A 21550-nucleotide genomic window follows, 5' to 3' on the forward strand; every position below is an offset into this window, starting at 1 on the left:
TTCCGACAATATTTTCTTTCTAGTCACTGAAACACCCATTTATGGAAATTTTAGTAGTAATTTTTACTTAATTAAATTTGTAAAGCTGCGTCCGCACTATTGTGTGATATGACAACATTAATGCGAACTGTCATTGGATTCTCGACAATATTTTCTTCTAGTCACTGGAAACACTCATTTATGGAAATTTTTAGTAATTAGTAATTTTTATTAGTTAAATTTGTAAAGCCGTCCGCACTATTCGTGATATGAAACATAAATGACAACTATATTGACACATGCGAACTGTCATTGGATTCCGACAATATTTTTTTCTAATCACTGGAAACACTCATTTATGGAAATTTTAGGTAGTAATTTTTACTTAGTTAAATTTGTAAAGCTGCGTCCGCACTATTCGTGATATGAAACATAAATGACAACTATTATTGACACATGGCGAACTGTCATTGGATTCCGACAATATTTTTCTTCTAGTCACTGGAAACACTCATTTATTGGAAATTTTTGTTAGTAATTTTTAATTAGTTATATTTGTAAAGCTACGTCCGCACTATTCCTGATATGAAACATAAATGACAACTATGATTGACACATGGCGAACTGTCATTGGATTCGGACAATATTTTCCTTCTAGTCACTGGAAGCACTCATTTAGTGGCAATTTTAGTTAGTAATTTTTACTTAGTTAAATTTGTAAAGCTGCGTCCGCACTATTCGTGATATGAAACATAAATGACAACTATTATTGACACATGACGAACTGTTATTGGATTCTGACAATATTTTCTTTCTAGTCACTGGAAACACTCATTTATTGGAAATTTTAGTTAGTAATTTTTAATTAGTAAAATTAGTAATTTTTAGTTAGTTAAATTTGTAAAGCTGCGTCCGACAATCATACCAACTAATATTTATAAATGACGCACTATCACCGGATTCCAACATTTTTTTTAAATTTTATGGGTTTCCATGGTAAACAATTGTTTTCATTATTTGGCAAATTGATTATGTTTACCAGTGTGTGTATTTCAAGTACAGTCATCTAGATCATTTACTTCCTAGAACTTATTTGTATAATGCTGCGTCCGCACTGTTCGAGATATGAGACGTTGCAACTACTGTTTATAAATGATGCACCGTCAACCAATTCCGATTGGTAACTATGGTAACCAAGTATTTTGACAGATTGACAAACCATTGATGTCATTTACTGGTTACAAATTATATTATAATGTTGTATGTACATCATGTGTAATATGAGACAAAAATATCATACGTACTAACAACTATTTACACTTAAGTTTCATGACCTTGTCTTATTTTGTAAAAAATAAAATTTTAGGTTACAGAAAGATTTACCTAAAGTTTAGTGACAGTTTCTATTTTTGTATTTATATTTTGTAAAAAATATTCAAATTTAAGTTGATTGTAAAATTTACTTCAAATTTTGATATTTGTCTATTTAAAAATTGATATCATCTACCTTAGTAGTAAGATTTACCTGAAGTTTAGACTTTTGTCAATTTTCAGACTGACAACTTTTATATTTATGAAATATATAAATAATTCAGTTGAATGTCTTAAGTTCTATATAGTATCAAGATAACCAAGATTTGTTGGATGCAAATAAATATCTAAGTTTTGATCAAATAACTACATTGAATCAGGTTGTATCACAAATGATGAACAGTGCGGATGCAGCATTATACAAACTTGATTAAATAAAGTTCCAATTTACAATCGAACGAAAAAAAAAATTAACATTGAATCAGGTGAATCGGATGTGCACAGAATAAGCAACAATTATAATTGTGTCCTTCTTTAATACAAATCCAGTTCAAGGAAGAAAAAATACGCCAAGTAAACACAATTCAATTTGTCGTGCAACGTTTTATTATACATGTTATGCTTGAAGAGTGCAACGAATCGCACATAAAGTGCAATTTGTAGATAAAGAAAAAACATGTTTTTTAAACTTATATGATGGAAAATTGATATTTTACAGGTATATTAATGCAAATACAACATAGATCATATTTTCAAAATAAATTGGTTAAATAATGTAAAAAAATGGTTTTTCAGTTTAATGTCCAAAATGTCATAACTTTGGTTTAATCAATTAAAAATAAAACTTTTCTTTTGTAAATGATTTAAATAATTAATAAATATAACAAGAAATAATTTTGGATTATGTATTAAATAAATTATATTAAAATATAAAACATTCAAGACACTTACAATACTAAGAATATTATAAACTATTCAGTCAATTAGGTTTTCTTTTAGAAACTAAATTAATTACAAGAAACAACACAGTTTTAACTAATGTCTAAATTGAGTATGATTTGGTCAATTTTTTTTCTCTTAATTATTACTATATTATATTATCGTGTTTATGCCCATTTTGATCCAATCAAAAATTGTAAATAAATTATTTTTTTCATCGAAAAACTTCATTCGACGATGAAGAATTGCGAGACCAAATTCAAAGCACCTACGATAATAATCACGATGTGGAAGATCAGCTGGAACGGCGTCAGAGCGTTATCTTTTCTCAAAGAGAAGATCTTCAGTAAACTGGGTAAAGTGAAGATGTACACCATCCCACTTAAAGCACCGGTATATCTGAAAAAAAAACAAAATTTTCATCTTGTGCAACGTTTTAATGTATACAACTTATTATACACGCATTACGAATGACATTAAAAAAATTATCAATCAAAATTAATCATTTTCTTAATTGAAACTCGAAATATTTAGATTAATCAACATTTGTTGCTGTTTATTAATTTACAAAGACTTATTGATAATATTGATTGATTATTTTATTAATTAATAAATTAAGACTTGTGTATTAATGGTTGTCTATACTAATTAATTGATAATTGACACTTGCAATTAAAAATGTTCGTTTCAAATTTTTTGTGTTTTTTTTTTAAATAAATTGTAGAAATGTAAAGAAAAAGTATCAAATAAAACAATTATGGTAATTATTGTAAAAAATGTTAAAGTTTCTCTAACTTTGAAGAAATAATATTTTGATTAGTAAATTTTGGAGTTGATTTGCTAAAAAAATCAATAAAGTTAATGATGTGGATGATCGAATTGGGAGCAAGAATAAGTGGACAAACAGCTACAGCGAGTAAATTTAATAAAAGCATAAACTATATCAGATCTTCTTCTAATCCAGATTAAAAATGAGTATAAAGGCAGTGATAATAAGCTAAAAACTAAAGTATCTATGGGTGTCCATAGATAAAAACTACAAAAAGTCCATTGATTCAGAGATGCCATTGACGCGATATTGAACTATGGTCTGTAATTGAGTTGTCAGAACTTAAAGAGCGGTATAAGATGACCTGAAAGTATCGTAGACTTACCTAATCAATGTTCCAATTCTCGGCAGGAAGCAGGCGAAGAGGATACAAATGATAACAACTAACAAGTTGAGCAAGATCACTTTTCCGTAGCTGAATTCACCGAACCTGCCGTTCTTGAAGATCGCCGCAAGATTGTTCAAAATGTCTTTACGCAACATGAAGGCAATCAGTGGAAAAACTGTGAAGAGTTGGAAGAGGAGAAGCATCCGAGCTATAATACTCAACTTGTCGTATTTCTCAAAATTATTCAAGATATTCTGTAAATTGTAAAGAATTGAGTTTAATTAAAGTTAATTACATTAATTGTTAATAAAAATTAATGAATACTTACGTCTTCTATACATGATTTGGCTAAGGGAAATGAGATATAGAAGACACAGCCTATGAATAAGTAAGTGAAGGTCACTAAGCAGTAGGCGATACTTAAGTCACGAGCCTGGAACAAAATTTGTAAATTAATTAAAAAAAAATAGTTACTAGTAAACGTTACGTTATTCTCTTGTCTCTTGTTGTTTTTAACTATGGATACGATGATGTTGTGGATGAAGTAACTTAATGAGAGCATCCCACTCAAAGCGCAAAACGTGGATTTGATCGTGAAAACATCCGCTTTCCAATCGTTGATGTTGACACCCCAACTGTAAGCTTTTACACTCACGAAGATCAGCAAATAGACAACGCTTATCGTGCCTAAACTGTTGAATTTCGTGAAGAAAGTTGGACTTTTGAAGTTCAACAAAGGGAACAGGATGAACGCCAGGAATATCGGTACAGTAGTGTACAGATCCCAGACGTTATCGAAGATCACGTGGTTTGGGGTGTTGGGATAACTCGAAGAAGTTTCGTTCAAATCCTTTGGACATATCACAGTGTCGTTCTTCACGATGATGACATCCAAATGATCAATGTAACCTAAAGAAATAGAAAACTTTAATTATGAAAACTTTAATTTGGATGAAGAATTGATGATTACCATAAATAAAATGAACGGAGTTGTAGAGAAAGTTCGACATCAGAATCCAATAGACTATGCAAGCTCCGATCAGCACTATTAACGAAAATATTTTCGCTACAATCGCGGCCCAAGGTCCTATTAGTGATCTGCATATATCTGAAACGTCGTTGCTTCCGAATCCTGATACAAAAAAAACAATATGAATCATTATCTTTTAAAGTAAACTTTTTAAATGCTGAAATTACCGTGTCTATTGTTCACTTGAAGGATGATGTAAGCTGTGTACAGGCAAATGCCAGACACGAACAGGATCAATATAATACCAGGAATGAAACCGGCTTTCGCCAAACCCCAGGACATCGCCAAGATCGATGTTCCCATTATTGTATTCCAAATAGCAAAACTGAAAATTTAAAAAAAAAATAAAACTAATACTGCTGAAGTATTATAAAATCTTCTTAACTTTAGATTATTTCATAAAAATTTACTTAATCTCTAAATTAAGCTGTAATTTTATAAACTAATCCTTCTTAACTTCAGACTATTTCATACAAATTAATGTAGCTTAAAGATCAACACGTTTGTAAACACAATTGATTTAGCTTTGTAAACACAAACAGCAATATTTTCCATACTCCTGTTTTTTTTAAGAGTTTTTTCTAGAAAATTACCAGAGTTTATACATCGTTGATTATTTGCTCGATTGCATGATGATCTGTAAATGACCTTAGCAGGCCGTGATTCAACGCAACCACAAATTTCATCAGCCTTATTTACCCCGAACTCGACCATATTTCCTTAATGGTTCGATTATATTCCATTCTATATACAGCGTTCGATGATAACGAAGGAACACACAATGAATATAACGAAAAAAAATGTACGAGCATACGCAAATGTTGCGAGTAATTAAATATCCAATTAAGAATTGAATTTAGTACAGTTTTAATTAAATAATTCGTAGCTTAATTTTGATTTTCGTATTAGAAAAACTAGTATTCATTCTATGGATACTTACATGGTGACCAAAGAGCTTTGGGTAGTCTCCCTCGAAGGTTGTTCCTCGATATTGTCCAAATTTTTATATGGTGAAATCATTGGTGATTTTGGACTCTAAAACACAAATCATAATCAATTTACACTTTTTTTTGCAGATTTTCTATAGTGAAATCAATTATTTTCTATCCAGAATTATTAATTTAAAGATTTAGAGGAACTATAAATATGTACTGATTCATTTTTCAAAGTACAAAAGTTTTCTGAAATCAATGTCTTTATCAAGTTTCTTCATTTTTCAGTATTTTTAATTTATTGACAAATTTCCAAAATTTAAATGATGAAATCTATAGTTTTGTATCCTGAAATCCACATAAATTGAATCATAAATATTTTAGTTTGTAGTTTCTCAACTTCAGACATTTCTATATTTGTATACCTTAATTTATTTAAGAAACCTATTTATTTTTTTATAAGAATCATATGAAATGAAATATGTGTAATATTTATAATAATAATATTTGATAAGTTCTCTATTTACAAATCCGCACTATACGAGGTATTGCTCTACTTATCGTAAACTGGCTGATGAAAATGAAATGAAATATGAGAAATTAACACAAAATGCATTCCTTTTTCAAAATGTATCCGATATCAGAAATCGTTTTATTTCAAAGAAAATGTAGATTTACGTAATGAGCAGTGTTGTATTTGGGACAGTGTTACGTAACGCCTCGATAAAAGCTCTTATTTTATGAACATTTTGCAACGATTATTATGACGCAGCTGCATTCGTTACACATGCGTCTCTTTTTTTGTTGATAAAATTGGAATGAGGAATAAAAATCAGTGAATCTATAAATTTATGTACGCACTGATAAAGACCGATTCAATAAACATGCCAAAAATTGAGCGATAAGTCTGGTTCAAGGTCAAAAACGTGCGGGAGTCACGGTCTTTCTTACCAGAGAATTGTCGACGATGCATCCTGAGGCTTTCGTGAAGAACTGGTAACGGTCAAGGATGTGCTCGTTCGCTGTGTAGATGTCGATCACCGGGGAATCGTGCACGCTTGGATAACAAAATGGTCTTCTGCAAAAAAAATATTTTTGACATAGTTTTCAAAGGTTTATAAATTCAAATGAAAACTGTCATTCCAATGTTTCCATAGATATTTATCAATATTCATTTTTTTTTAATAATTACTACTGTCAATACAACTTCATTCAAACTTCAAATGTTTCAATGAAATTTTTCAATTTTTATTGTTTATAGATACAATTTTGCAAACTGTCTTTCAAACTTCAAATGTTTCCATAGAGAATTATATACTGTCAATATAACTTCATTCAAACTTCAAATATTCCCAAAGGGATTTTTCAATTTTTATTATTTTTTTATAAAACAATTGCATACTGTCAATATTTCTTCATGATTCCAATAGAATTTTTCGAACTTCATAGAAACTTCAAATTTTTCAATGAGAGTTTTCAATTTCCAGTGCTTATAAATACAATTAAAAACTATCATTCAAACTTCAAATGTTTCCATAGAGATTTATTCCATTGATTTTTTTTAATAATTACATACTGTCAATATAACTTCATTCAAACTTCAAATGTTTCCATATGGATTTTTCAATTTCCATTGTTTTTTTATAAAACAATTACATATTGTGAATATTACTTCATGTTTCCAAAATAATTTTTTCAACTTCATTCAAACTTCAAATTTTTTTATGAGATTTTTCATTTTTCAGTGTTAATAGATACAATTTTGCTAACTGTCTTTCAAACTTCAAATGTTTTCATATGGATTTTTCAATTTCCATTGTTTTTTTTATAAAAAAAATTACTTACTGTCAATATTACTTCATGTTTCCAAAAGAATATTTCCAATTTAATTAAAATTTTTCAATGAGAGTTTTCAATTTTCAGTGTTTATAAATATAATTGAAAACTGTCATTCAAACTTCAAATGTTTCCATAGATATTTTGTTTATATAAGTAAAAACTGTCAGTACTAACGTAATTCGAAAAAAAATTAGGTATAGTTACCTTAGGAAAGATTTTGGTGGTGTTGCATTTATCGAAGAAGGTTTCTCTTCAGTTGTCATCTGTTCATAACTCGAAGAGTCCGAATCGTGTTGAAACATTCCAATTTCTCGAATGGTCCTGAAAGAAAGAAGAAAAGTACATGAAAAATAGGAATTATTAATAAAAAAAAAAATGTAATTATTTTTTATATTTATCAAGTTAAATAATAATTACTTAATAAAAACGTAACAAAACTTTCCAAAACATTTCCAACAACATAATACAAATTTTTCCTTCAGGAATTTACCATTTCATTGATTTTTCACTTTATTTTTAATTTACCGATTAATTTTTATTTTACGAATTTTCGATTTACGAAATTAAATGAAATAAACCTAAAATTCATTAAAAAAAAAATAAAATTATTTATTTTTCAATTACAATAAAGAAAACAAACTATGTGTACATTGAACTTGAAGCTGACAGAAAGATGATTGCTTTTGTTTTATTCTCATTGATTGAAGTATAAGAGAAGTCAATAAAGTGTACGACGCTGAATCATTTTCAAGAGCAAACAACTCGAATTAAATAAAAGTTGGACTTTTACTTCAAAGAAATCTAATTACGTTTAAGCTAAAGCTTAATTACTATACAAATAAACGTGATAATTATTTGTAGTTAACTTGATTACGATTTGTATTTAACATTACACTAAACTAATTTGTTTGCATGTTGGAAATTTTATAATTACTGCAGAAATTTCACATTTTTTTTTTGTTTATTTTCACTTGTTATTACTTTTACAATGAAGATTTGCTTATCTTCACTCTCAACATTGTAAGATGTCAATGGTTTGTTTGTTTTTATTAATATATATTTTCTTAAATAAATAAGCTTCATTTGAATAAATTTATTTAAATATTATCTCTTTTTATTCACATATTTTACTAATTATCTATAGATAATGAGATAATTTAGTATATTATGACTATACAGTGGAACAAGTATTTCGCTTAACAAATTATCATATATTACATTAGTTTATATGGGCAAAATTGTTTCACTATACGAATATAAATTTTGGAATGGATTATGTTAAGCTGTATTTAGTTTATGATTTCTTTTTAAGTTATTAACTCAACAATATTTGTGTAAATTAATTGAAATTGTTGCAGTTTTATGAATTCTACAATTTGATTATTTGGTAAATAAGTTCTGACTTGACGTGAATCCGGACTGATCGAAGCCGCACTATACGTGGTATCACTACTCTGTACTTACCCAAAACTGGTTGATGATGATGATGCGGAACTCATCAATGGTTGGGATTCCCCATCTGAGTCATCGGAAACTGATGGCTTTCTCTTCAATATCATCTTATAACTTCTAATTAAGTCTGTAAATAATGAAAACCCAACTGATTAGATTATAATTGATTTAGTAAAAGACATATTTAAAGAGAAACATAACACATTTTTGTCTCATTAATATAAATAATTTAAAATAACTCTACTTTACATTAGTTCTAAATTAAAAAAAAAACTTATTTAATATAGTAACAATGCTTATTAAATGTAATCAATTGTTGCATGGAAAAATGTATGATTAATTAAAGAAACTTTATCTGTGGATAAGAAATAAGCCTGAAATATTTGAGTCAAAGAGTGGCTTATTCCAGTTTATTAATCAAGAGGAAAGGTTTGAAAGACGCAAAAGTGACATTGAATATTAAGAAACAAAAATCAAGTAAGTAAACAATGTTATTGTCTCTAGTATGTCCCAAATATGTAACATGAAATTTAGAAATAAAAAATACAAGTTTTATTTATTTTTGCTAAGTGAATTTGAATAGATTTCTTAACACAATTTAATAAGCTTTTAATAGTCATAATACATAATAACTTATTTAGTCTAAATTAAGGAATTTGTAAATTTTAACGGAATTGGATTAGATTAGAAACATTTTTTAAACGTTCCTAAGTATATAATTATATAAAAAATAAATATTTACATCGAAGAGGAAAGTTATTAATGAACTTTGTTTGATGAAAACTAAAAAATGTTTATAAATTGTGTGTCCCAAAATTAAAGCAAGATTAAATATAAAGCATAGTTTTTAATGAAATTGTTTTTTTTGAGTTGCCAACACTTTACTGCACAAATGGCGGCAAATTCAAATCTTGCGTTAATTTTGGGACACCCTTTATCTCTAAGAAAATTTGAAATTGTTCAAAGTAAATTGAAATTTATTACAATATAAAAATCAAAGAAAAATTCAATTTTTAAATAGATTTAAATTAAATAATTTTTATGTTTTTCCTAAAGAAAATTAACGAATCGTTAATAAATTTCCAATATTGGATTAACAGAGCAAAAAATAAAGATAGATTTATAATAATGTTAATCTTTTCTATATTCTTATACTGAAGATGTAGACAATAAACAAATATCTTAAAGAATTTTGTTATTTGCTGTATGATTAACATTGCTTGAACATAGTTTTTGTATTAAGAATAATGGGTCAATCGATCGATTCTTTGAACTTGACATTCGACATTTCGCAACACGCGCAACACTTCGTTAACGGTGCTAAAAAAATATAATAAAAACATTTCAATTACGTCGACCTCGAAGGGAAATTACCACTGTAAGTACAACAATATACCTCGCATAGTCCGGATAATCGATTTCGCCAATTGAAACCGGACTAATCGCTGAACTAAATACATACAAACTTTAGTGTAAAAAAGTGAAACCGGACTATGCGAGGTGTTGCTGTATACTCACATTGAAAAAAAACAACAAAACAATTTTGAAACCGTACTATACTGAATCCGGACTATACGAGGTGTTGTTGTTTACTCAAATTGGAAAGAAATGCAAAACAAAAATAATGACTCAATTTTTAAGCTGTACTATAGTGAATCCGGACTATGTGAGACATTCCTGTATATTCACATGGTAAAGAAATACAAAGCAATAATAATGAATCAAGTTTCAAACCGTACTATAGTGAATCCGGACTGTACAAGGTGTTGCTGTATACTTAAGTTGAAAAAAATACAAAACTACAATAATGACTCAATTATTAAACTGTACTATAGTGAATCCGGACTATGTGAGATATTGCTGCATATTCACATTAAAAAGAAATACAAAGTAATAATAATGAATCAAATTTCAAACCGTACTATAGTGAATCCGGACTGTACGAGGTGTTGCTATATACTCAAATTGGAAAGAAATGCAAAACAAAAATAATGACTCAATCAATCTATCCGGACTATGTGAAATGTTGCTGTATAATCACGTGAAAAAGAAATACAAAGTAAATACAAAACAAAAATAATGATTCAATTGTTAAACTGTACTATAGTGAATCCGGACTATGTGAGATATTTCTGTATATTCACATGGTAAAGAAATACAAAGTAATAATAATGAATCAAGTTTCAAACCGTACTACAGTGAATCCGGACTGTACGAGGTGTTGCTGTATACTCAAATTGGAAAGAAATACAAAAATAAAATAATGACTCAATTATTAAACTGTACTATAGTGAATCCGGACTATGTGAGATATTGCTGTATATTCATATGGAAAAGAAATACAAAGTAATAATAATGAATCAAGTTTGAAACCGTACTATAGTGAATCCAGACTAAAGGAGGTGTTGTTTTTTACTCAAATTGGAAAGAAATACAAAACTAAAATAATGACTCAATTGCTAAACTGTACTATAGTGAATCCGGACTATGTGAGACATTCCTGTATAGTCACATGGTAAAGAAATACAAAGTAATAATAATGAATTAAGTTTCAAACCGTACTATAGTGAATCCGGACTGTACGAGGTGTTGTTGTATACTTAAGTTGAAAAAAAAATACAAAACTAAAATAATGACTCAATTATTAAACTGTACTATAGTGAATCCGGACTATGTGAGATATTGCTGCATTTTCACATGAAAAATACAAAGTAATAATAATGAATCAAGTTTCAAACCGTACTATAGTGAATCCGGACTGTACGAGGTGTATACTCAAATTGGAAAAAAATGCAAAACTAAAATAATGAATCAATTATTGAACTGTACTATAGTGAATCGGGACTATGTAAGAGATTGCTGTATAATCACATGGAAAAGAAATATAAAGCAATAATAATGAATCAAGTTTCAAACCGTACTATAGTGAATCCGGACTGTACGAGGTGTTGCTATATACTCAAATTGGAAATAAATACAAAACTAAAATAATGACTCAATTATTATTTAAACTGTACTATAGTGAATCCGGACTATGTGTGATATTGCTGTATATTCATATGGAAAAGAAATACAAAGTAATAATAATGAATCAAGTTTCAAAGCGTACTATAATGAATCCGGACTGTACGAGGTGTTAATGTATACTAAAATTAAAAAGAAATATAGAACTAAAAATAATTACTGAATTTTTAAACCGTGATATAGTAAATTCGGGCTATGTGAGATATTGCTGCATATTCACTTGGAAATAAACACAAAACGGTAATAATTAATCAATTTTCAAGCAGTGAATCCGTACTATTCGAGGTATTGCTATATACTTACAAAGAAAATAAATAGAAAACAAAAATAATGACTCACCTCTCATCTTGCCGCGTTTCCTTGTTCTCTATTGGTTATTTGTAATTTACTGTAAACAATTTGTACTAATACTTTGTTAGAAGATTTAATTGCTTGATGAAATCTTGTGCACTACCAATAGGAAAGTGCGAATTTCCATATTCACACAACAAAAAGAATTAGAAAGAAAGAAAGAAAGAAAAAAACAACTTTCTTTCAGTCAATTTTTCAGTGTATCGAATGAGATGTACGATCTCTGTAAATTGGTATGCACCGACTAAATTCGAATTATCTTTGACACTTATTTTATATACTATCCAGAGGCTCTCTGATAAGACCCCGGCAAAGTCTCTCCGATAGAGCCGAGATACCCGATTCCCAAGCATTCCCTATCTCGCTCTTCCTCCTGCACTTCCAGACGCGCTCCAACGTAGCTCGAGTGTTTACACACATGAGATAACGCCGCAACATACGGAAATAAACAAATCGAAATTGGCAAATTACCGCGAATTCCAATGATTTTTGTTACGAAAATTCATCATCGGTGTGAACGTTCTCGCATGGCCTTAATTTTTATTTTATTTTTTAGCAGAAAAGTCTTCGGTGTCAATTCCTATTTACGCTCAAGTGCCATGTGTTTATGAGCGATAATCGATGGCATTGAAAGTGCAAAAATAACGATTCTCTCTATACACACGCGCTTATCGTATGAAAGAACACAGCTCAGATCGCGGAACGATGTTGAGGAAGTCGTCAACTTTTACGTCATCGGATCTTTATGGACAATGTTCGAACGACGACAATACGAAAATCTGTTTTTCCCCCTTTAACACAAAAACATACACAATTTATTTATTAGTAAAAACTAATTTTATTACATTCGAATGGTTCGAATTCAAAACGGAAATGTTAATTTAAAAGTCAACGAAAACAGTTACGTTCTTCTTCAGCGTTCAATTTTTTTTTTTATTAACACTAGAAAAGAAGAAGAAAAAAAACAACAAAATCGATTGGAAGGTCAAGGTAAATGTAATAGGTTTTTGGAAAAATATGTAGGTAAGAAAAGCAAGACTTTTGTGGAACATTGATTTACATTCACAGTTAAATATTATTTATACTTTTTTTATTTATTGATTGTTCAGAAAACCTCACATAGAGCGGATTTAAAACAGAACCGTTAGAAGACTTTAAAACCGCACTAATAGAGACTTGATTATATAAAATAAATGTTTTTTTTTCAAATTTTCACTATTGGCTAGTAAAACTGATGAAAACCGCACTATACGAGGTATTTCATTAATAATTTGATTGATTGATTTTTCTTTGAAACTAAATAATTTCGTTCTAATTTCGATTTTTTTTTTAGAAATGAGATCATTCTTTACTTAGAAATTGCTGAATTTAGAATCTTTATAGTTAAGAAATTTTCTAAGAATTGTGTAGTTTCTTCGAGTTTGACCATGAGAAAGGCCAATTGGATAGGATTTGTCGTAGGAAGTTCGAAATTATGAAAAAATGTTACATTCATAAATATGTGCAGCGTATGTCCACTTAAATCCTGCAAATAAGGTAATATGAATTAAAAAAAATGTCAAAAGGTTATTAGTTTTTATAATATGTCAGAAATGTTTATTTCTTGTAAATAATTTTGTTGCAATTAAACAAATTATTCAACATTTTACATATTTTAATTAGTAAATTCAGTTTTAATGAAAATTAATGAATACATTTGAATAGAAAAACATATTTCTCAAAATTTTAATTAGAAAATTCAGTTTTAAAGAAAATTATGAATAATAATTAAAAAAAAGTATATAAAAATTTTGTTGTCTCTAAAAAAAATTTCTTACTTTAATTGAGAAATTTATAAAAAAAACAACTTGAAAAAATATTTGAATTTCATTAAAAAGAAATTGCTGCAATTTTACTGTTGCAAAAAAAAATATACAAGAAATTTAAATTTTGATTGAAAATTTATAATTTGTAAAGAAGAATTATAGAATATTTTAATGATATTTGAGTTGAGAAATTCAAGAATGAAGAAGTTCTAGAAAGGAAAGTCTAATTTAAGAAAATAATGATTAAAATGTGTAAACATGTCTCCTTAAAATCAAACGGTTTCTGAGTAAACAATTGCTAATCTGAGTCTGGAAGCGTTTTCGAATTGAAAAAATTGGCGTCGCTATTTTCATAATCGGTAAAGAAAATCAAAACACGACCTTGCAGTTCCTTACATAAAAAATAACAACAACGCACGTTGCAAAATTCGTGACAGAACTTTTCAAGCAAGGTCGTAACTAAATATTTAGCCCTCGATGAGGACTTTAACTCCGAATCTATTTTCGTTTATATTTGTGAAAGAAGATAAAGAATTTCCATTCTGAAATGGAACCGAAAGATGTGTACGTTTCGCAGTATATTTACGTACGTGCGTATATTTTATGATCAAGGTCGGCGGTACTGAAGTGCGACGAAGATGTTTTCAGATCAACAACAAAATTTTGTTTCTGTTAAGAAATTATCATCTATTTGCACGAACGAGCATGATAATGATTTTTTCAAGCTTGTCATTACAAATCGATTCTAATATTTAAGAATTCAGTCGCCCGATAAAGAATAAGAAGCAGAAACAGATGTTCCGATTAATCAAATGTTTGATTTTGTTCTTAACACGAGAAATCATGCGTTTCGAAAGATTAAATAACATTTATTTACAGCAATCGATACGAAAAGAAACCGTCATTTAAATTCTGATGCAAAAATAACAATCTCGTGATCATTTTCAAACCAAAAATAGATCAATCTCCTTCTTGTTTTTTTTTTTTTTTGTAATTAGTTTTAGTAGATGATCCAAAACTCATAATTGCCCTCTTATGTAACACATTAATTAAACAGAATTGTTTAAATTAAACTTAAATTATATTTTCAGCTATTAATAAAGAATCCGTTGTAAATGTAAATTATATAAATAATTTATAACTTTTCTTTGTTAAAGAAACGTATAAATTAAAAAAGAAGCATTGCAAGTGAAAAGAAATGTATTGAAGGTAATGGAACAGGAAACGCTGACTAGAAGGCAAGTGAAACTATTGTTGGCTACAAATGCATTGGAATGCGACGCATTGAAATGAACTAAATTAAATTGCCCATGAGCGCACTTGAATGATCGTTGAATTGTCGCAAAAAAAACGCGCACGGAATTTCCAATTGAAATATGCCACTTTTCCATTAATCCAATTAGCGAAAACCGTGATTTCTATTAAGTTGATTAGTAAAAAGTGTTGAAGTCCACGTTGGACGGCAATTTTATTTACGTATAATTATTATAGATTTAATGTAAAATATTGCTAATATTCACATTTAATAATTAATACAATTAGCAAACATCATTGATTTCTATTACTGTATTAGTAAAAATGTGCCCCACGTTTGTCGCCAAAATATTTATATTTTTTTGTTACTTTTTTTAACACTAATAATTAATCCAATTAGTAAATATACAAACTTTATTACCAAATATTTCTTAATACCAATCATTAATACATGATTCTTATTGAATTATTATAAAAAGTTGCCCCACGTTGATCATCAAAGTACTTACATCAAATGTTTGTTGATTTAATGTTAAATGTTGCTAATATTCATATTTAATAATTAATACAATTAGCGAACATCATTGATTTCTATCACTGCATTAGTAAAAAGTGCCCCACGTTGGTCGTCAAAATATTTACATAGATTTTTTTTGTTATATTTTTAAACACTAATAATTAATCCAATTAGTAAACATACAAACTTTATTACTAAATATTTCTTAATACCAATCATTAATACATGATTCTTATTGCATTATTACAAAAAGTTGCCCCACGTTGAGCACCAAAGAATTTACATCAAATGATTGTTGATTTAATGTTAAATGTTGCTAATATTCACATTTAATAATTAATACAATTAACAAACATCACTGATTTCTATCATTGTATTAGTAAAAAGTGCCCCACGTTTGTCGCCAAAATATTTACATAGATTTTTTTTGTTATATTTTTAAACACTTATAATTAATGCAATTAGTAAATATACAAACTTTATTACTAAATATTTCTTAATACCAATCATAAATACATGATTCTTATTGCATTATTACAAAAAGTTACTCCACGTTGATCATCAAATGTTTGTTGATTTAATGTTAAATTTTGCTAATATTCACATTTAATAATTAATACAATTAGCAAAGATCACTGATTTCTATCATTGTATTAGTAAAAAGTGCCCCACGTTTGTCGCCAAAATATTTACATAGATTTTTTTGTTATATTTTTAAACACTAATAATTAATGCAATTAGTAAACATACACACTTTATTACTAAATATTTTTTAATACCAATCATTAATACATGATTCTTATTGCATTATTACAAAAAGTTGCCCCACGTTGAGCACCAAAGTACTTACATCAAATGTTTATCGATTTTTTATTTAAATGTTACAAATATTGCTCAATAGATATAATTAATCCAATTTATATAAATAATGAATTCTATTGGTTAATTATTAAAAAGGTGCCCTACGTTGAGACCCTAAATATCAACATACAATGATAGTAAATTTATCGTAAATTTGTGTATATATTACTTTAGACAAATAATGCAATATTTACTTAAGTGATTCTCTTACAAATATGTATATTTACTAACGTTCATTGATAAGTGATGTAAATACAATAATTTGTCGTTAATTTCCAATCTAAACGTGCATTTCCATATTGTTGCAATTCGAAAATAAACGTGATTTCTATTGTTTAATCTATATACAAATGGCACACTTTGGTCTTCAAATTAATTATGTTTAATTTATGAACAATAGTATAAAATTGTTAAATTTTAATTTTTATCTAAATGATTCTCATAATCAATGAAAAAAATGATAATAATATAAGTCTGTAATTTCTAAATTTGGTCGTCAAATTATATACATTTTGAATGCGGTCAATTGTGGATTTAAAATAAAATTTTGTTACTCTTACTAAACACTAATAATTTAATATTGATTTAAATGATTCTACTTGTCTATATGTACTTCATTGACGTGACGTAAATTCAAGAACGCGTCGTTTGGGAAGGTTATGTAAGTATGACTAATAAGCAAATGGATATTCTGCAATAAATGTGTACGTTTCCCAAACGAAATCCAAATTTGGCGAAAATGCCGAACCCAGAAACTGTCGCTCACAGAAATATCGCATTATATAATTACAGGGTGTAGAATTTATCCTGATCTTATAAAATATCTATTTTTTATGTAAATATTATCAAAGTAATTCGTATTCATATTTCTTAATAACAATAATCCACGTGTCTACATTAAAATCCATTTAAATATAATCAAATCACACCTAATCCCATTTACATAATTAATACTATTTAAACGTTAAGTGAACTTAAGAATAACGAAGTTCATTTGTTCTTATGCAAATCCGTTTTTTTATATCCTTCTCAGGTGTGTAAATAACAAATAATTAAACGGGCAGAGATGATTTTCGAGAAGGTCGTCATCAGTGCGGGGGTTCTTAATTACTTCACCTTACTTAATAAAGCCCGTTTTGCAATATCCTAGAGAGAGGTGGAAATGTAATAATTAAAAGTATCAACTTTCGCTTCTGAATGTATGATTTTTTTTTGTTGTTGTGTAGTTATGCAGTTTCCATTCGAAGCCCAATTCGCGATTGAATCTATTTCGCCCACTCGATTAATGCGGGGGCTTGGATGTATATGTATAAACACACGAGCTTATCCTTTTTAGGTCTTTTCCCCTTCTCACCATGGACCAGTTTCCTTTATACCAAGATCACAGACAAGGCTCTCGATCATTTCATTAACTCACTCAGTCTCTTCTCGTTTTGTCTATCGATAAGTCGTGTCTTTCTCAAATAACATCAGGTAATAGTTAAGCAATTTTTTCGCGCTTTCAGTTGGTGATCTTCGCATCTCATTGCAGACATGTGGGTCCGATCGATGCTCCTCGCAGCGTTCCTCGTCCTCCTGCTGGAGACCTCAGGTAGCGTAGGTAATCCCTCTTACAGGCAGTACCGGATCCTGAACAACTATTACCCAGACAATTACCGGACGGTTTACGTGAATCCCTACGTGGGTCAACCCGTGGGATGCACGACCTGCCAATACACAAGCACAAGATACACGAGCGTCTCTCCGGTTCGGTACACAAATCCCGTGCAGGAAGATGATGATAACAAAGTTTACATCACTGACAAATACGGACGCACCACGGTTTCAAGTGCCTCCCACTATAGCAATTATATCTCTAGATACTCAGGTTTCTATTACACTACGCCAACACTTTAATCGCAATCGCTCAGGAAATACCTTAACCATTCTTTGTTCTCTTTACCAGCCATGGGTCAATCCACAGTATGCACCAGCTCGACCTGCGGACAAAACGCCCAATGCTCGATGGTCGGAGGACGTCCCGTCTGCTCTTGCTTCAGAGGTTACATGGGTGATCCACTTCACCATTGCAGAAAAGCCGAATGCTTAGATAACTCCGAATGCAGAGGTCATCAGACCTGCAAGAACGAGCATTGCGTGGATCCTTGCGCCGACGTTTGCGGACCCAACGCCAAATGCGAAACCAGGAATCACATACCAATTTGCACTTGCCCAGCCGGATACACCGGAAATCCTTTGAGCGGTTGCAGGAGGTTCGATCCATCTGAACTCTGCCATCCCAGCCCTTGCGGACCCAACACCAACTGCGAAGTCGTCAACGGTACCCCGACCTGCAAATGCTTATCAGGATACCACGGATCTCCTCTAGCAGGATGCAGGCACGAATGCGAAACCAACTCAGAATGCGGATCAAACTTAGCCTGTGTCGACTTCAAATGCCAAAACCCTTGCCAAACCCAATGCGGAATCAACGCCGAATGTGAAGGTGTCAGGAGCAGCAACGCCGTCTGCAAGTGCCCTAGAGTAAGCATTAGTTAAAACAACTAAAATCTTCAACTAAATATCAATTTTCAAGGGTTACTATGGAAATCCTTACACATCCTGCCAACCGGAATGCACGAGCCACAGCGACTGCCCAAGATCCAAACCGGCTTGCTTCTACAATTCCTGCAAGAACCCGTGCGACGGAGTCTGCGGCGTTGGAGCTAACTGCGAGTTAAGAGACATAACTCCAGTATGTTCATGCCCGAGAGATATGACCGGAGATCCATTTGTGCGTTGCAGACCTTTCGAAAAACGTAAATACCACTTAACCTCTTAAATCAATCATCTAAATCTCGTTTTTACAGGCGATCTTTGCGAACCCAACCCTTGCGGAGAAAACGCCCACTGCGAACCTGGATACGATAGGTACAACAAGGAACGTCCCGTCTGCACCTGTCTCTCCGGTTACCAAGGTGATCCTTTGAGGGGATGCATCAGAGGAGAATGCACCGAAGATAGCCATTGCGGAGACCACAGGGCTTGCATCAACTACAAGTAAATTGATTAATCTCAGTAGATTCCCAAAAACGTATTTACTTTAATTTCAGGTGCGAAAATCCTTGCGTCGGGCAATGCGGAGCTAACGCTGATTGCACTCCTAGGAGGCATTTGGCAGTATGCACTTGCGCTCCAGGTTACAACGGAGATGCTCTGATCAATTGTTACAAGGTTAGTGGAGCTGCCGTCACCAGGAGATATCGTAGATTCGTCATGGACTTCGAGAAGAACGCCACTAAAACTGATTAGAAAGTTTCGAAAAGACTAATACTAACTGCGAATGCATCCACGGAAGATCAGAAGATCTAAGTTCAACTTAATTCAAGGTATGTCAAGATTGACAGCAACGACCTTGATTATGTGAAGTGTGGATAGAGAACTAAAAAAAAACAAAAACAGTTCATGACATGAACAACGTGCCTTTAATATATTTGTAAATAAGTTACTATTAATAAATTATTAAAAACAAAGAGACTTTCTTTATTTATACCATATTTCCTTTACTTTTACAACAAAATATTTCAGCTCAACTTCATTCAAGGTGTGTCAATATTGACAACAACAACGTTGATATTTGAAAGAAAAGTATACTCTTTTTATTTATTGATTAATTACTTTTACTAATAGCAAATTTATATAGAAAATACTGCAGATGAAAAGATCTTATTTCAACTTGGTGTATCAAGATTGATAGAAATAATTAAAAAGCAAAGAAAATGAAAATTTAAACAATGCTTAATTTAAAAAAGATACTTAAGTATTAATGAAAAATTAAAAAAAAAACAGTTGTATGTTAGCTCGAAGTAAATAGAAATTGGTACATGTTTACCAAATTTGTTTCTTTTTTTTTTGTTCGACAAAGCGTGCGAGGAAGCGGCTCTGTTAATGAATTTTTAATATACTTATAGTTTGTGTTTGAAACGTTCTGCGTTGTATAACTAACTGTAAATCTGAGTATCTGAGTTGTTTCCATCCATCGAGAGACCCACTTCGATCCGTCGTCGTAACTGTACATCGTAATATTGGTATTCAAGCACCAGACCGGGCAACAGTTAAAAAAAAAAAGAAGGAAAAAGTGTGTATTCATATAAGTCGCAAAATTGTTCCGTGCTATGTCAATGGGACGACGCGTTTTCCGTTTCAGGACGAACCGATTTGTTCTTTAGTTTACCACGAGAACGAACCCAGTGAACACCTCAACCAAAACCATCATGAGTATTAAGATGTTGAAAACAGCCTTGATTTTGGCGCTAGTTCTAGCGGTTCTGGTGAACACCGAAGCGAAACGCAAGAGGAAAAGCGCGAGTGATAAAGCTATGATCTTGAGGCAGAAAGAAACGAACGCAGTCGATTTTATCAGGTATTTACTTAATTAAACTAAAATTAAATTATTAATTAAACTTAATTCATCCATAGATTAGCTGTGATGAGATTAATTTATGGGATAGCTACAAGGATAGGACTTGGTGAGCAAATTTCCGAAGCTCTGAACGGGGCTTTCGTTCCTCCTGGAGTTGATGATGATTACAGCGATTACAACGGTTTCGGAGGATTGTTGGATAGGGAGGACGATGATGACTACGACTACTGAATCTCACGAACAAGTTGAAAAACGAAGCATACCAAAGTTACAAATCAAAGTCTAATATTTATTTATTTATTTATTTTATCGGTATTTATTTAAACGATTACTTACATACACTAAATACAGTTTTTGTACATACAAATCTAATTTACTTATTTCTATATCTTCCGCTAAACACATACAAATCATTGAGGAAGAAACTTTCAGCCATTTTCTGTTCTAATCAGAGAAATCTCTATTGTTGTTAATTATTATTTAAATAAATTTAATTTTATAAAATCGTTATTTATTTCTACAAATTATCTAAAATTATCTTTATAATAAATTGTACAAATTTCTATTGTTGAAATCTAAGTTTTTACTTATTTTTTAATAATAAATTATTTGCATTTTTATGGTAAATGATTAAGTAAAAACTTAAGACTTTTAGAGCTAATCAATTCATCATTTTAATTTGTTTAATATGTTTATA

General features: G+C 30.2%; 3 protein-coding genes across 5 annotated transcripts; 2 read left to right on the forward strand and 1 right to left on the reverse strand.

Annotated features, from left to right (window-relative positions):
* Nucleotides 1–2267: 2267 nt before the first annotated feature.
* Nucleotides 2268–12543, reverse strand: LOC108564656 (sodium-coupled neutral amino acid transporter 9 homolog). Of its 2 annotated transcripts, none has more exons than XM_017923738.1 (11): nt 12003–12543; nt 8652–8766; nt 7392–7508; nt 6300–6426; nt 5357–5451; nt 4584–4741; nt 4357–4518; nt 3874–4295; nt 3715–3819; nt 3384–3640; nt 2268–2628 (listed from the first exon to the last, which is right to left on the reverse strand). In XM_017923738.1, exons 1-11 carry the CDS (start codon nt 12007–12009, stop codon nt 2457–2459), a joined length of 1737 nt encoding a protein of 578 aa, XP_017779227.1. In that variant the 5' UTR covers nt 12010–12543; the 3' UTR covers nt 2268–2456. The 2 variants fall into 2 exon arrangements, with proteins under 2 accessions (XP_017779227.1, XP_017779228.1); XM_017923739.1 differs by lacking the exon at nt 2268–2628 and adding an exon at nt 3138–3339 and having other exon boundaries at nt 12003–12542.
* A 5271-nt stretch (nt 12544–17814) lies between these two features.
* Nucleotides 17815–19963, forward strand: LOC108564664 (adhesive plaque matrix protein 2). 2 transcript variants are annotated; one of them, XM_017923751.1, is made up of 6 exons: nt 17815–17924; nt 17983–18318; nt 18397–18974; nt 19027–19249; nt 19301–19490; nt 19544–19963. In XM_017923751.1, exons 2-6 carry the CDS (start codon nt 17985–17987, stop codon nt 19740–19742), a joined length of 1524 nt encoding a protein of 507 aa, XP_017779240.1. In that variant the 5' UTR covers nt 17815–17924; nt 17983–17984; the 3' UTR covers nt 19743–19963. The 2 variants fall into 2 exon arrangements, with proteins under 2 accessions (XP_017779240.1, XP_017779241.1); XM_017923752.1 differs by having other exon boundaries at nt 17983–18042.
* A 460-nt stretch (nt 19964–20423) lies between these two features.
* On the forward strand, nt 20424–21280 carry LOC108564659. Its single transcript, XM_017923742.1, has 2 exons — nt 20424–20853; nt 20910–21280. Exons 1-2 carry the CDS (start codon nt 20705–20707, stop codon nt 21082–21084), a joined length of 324 nt encoding a protein of 107 aa, XP_017779231.1. The 5' UTR covers nt 20424–20704; the 3' UTR covers nt 21085–21280.
* Nucleotides 21281–21550: the final 270 nt, after the last annotated feature.

The sequence above is a fragment of the Nicrophorus vespilloides genome, unplaced genomic scaffold (assembly GCF_001412225.1).
Source record: "Nicrophorus vespilloides isolate i.1.1-1 unplaced genomic scaffold, Nicve_v1.0, whole genome shotgun sequence".
In the NCBI taxonomy this organism is placed as follows: Eukaryota; Metazoa; Arthropoda; class Insecta; order Coleoptera; family Silphidae; genus Nicrophorus; species Nicrophorus vespilloides.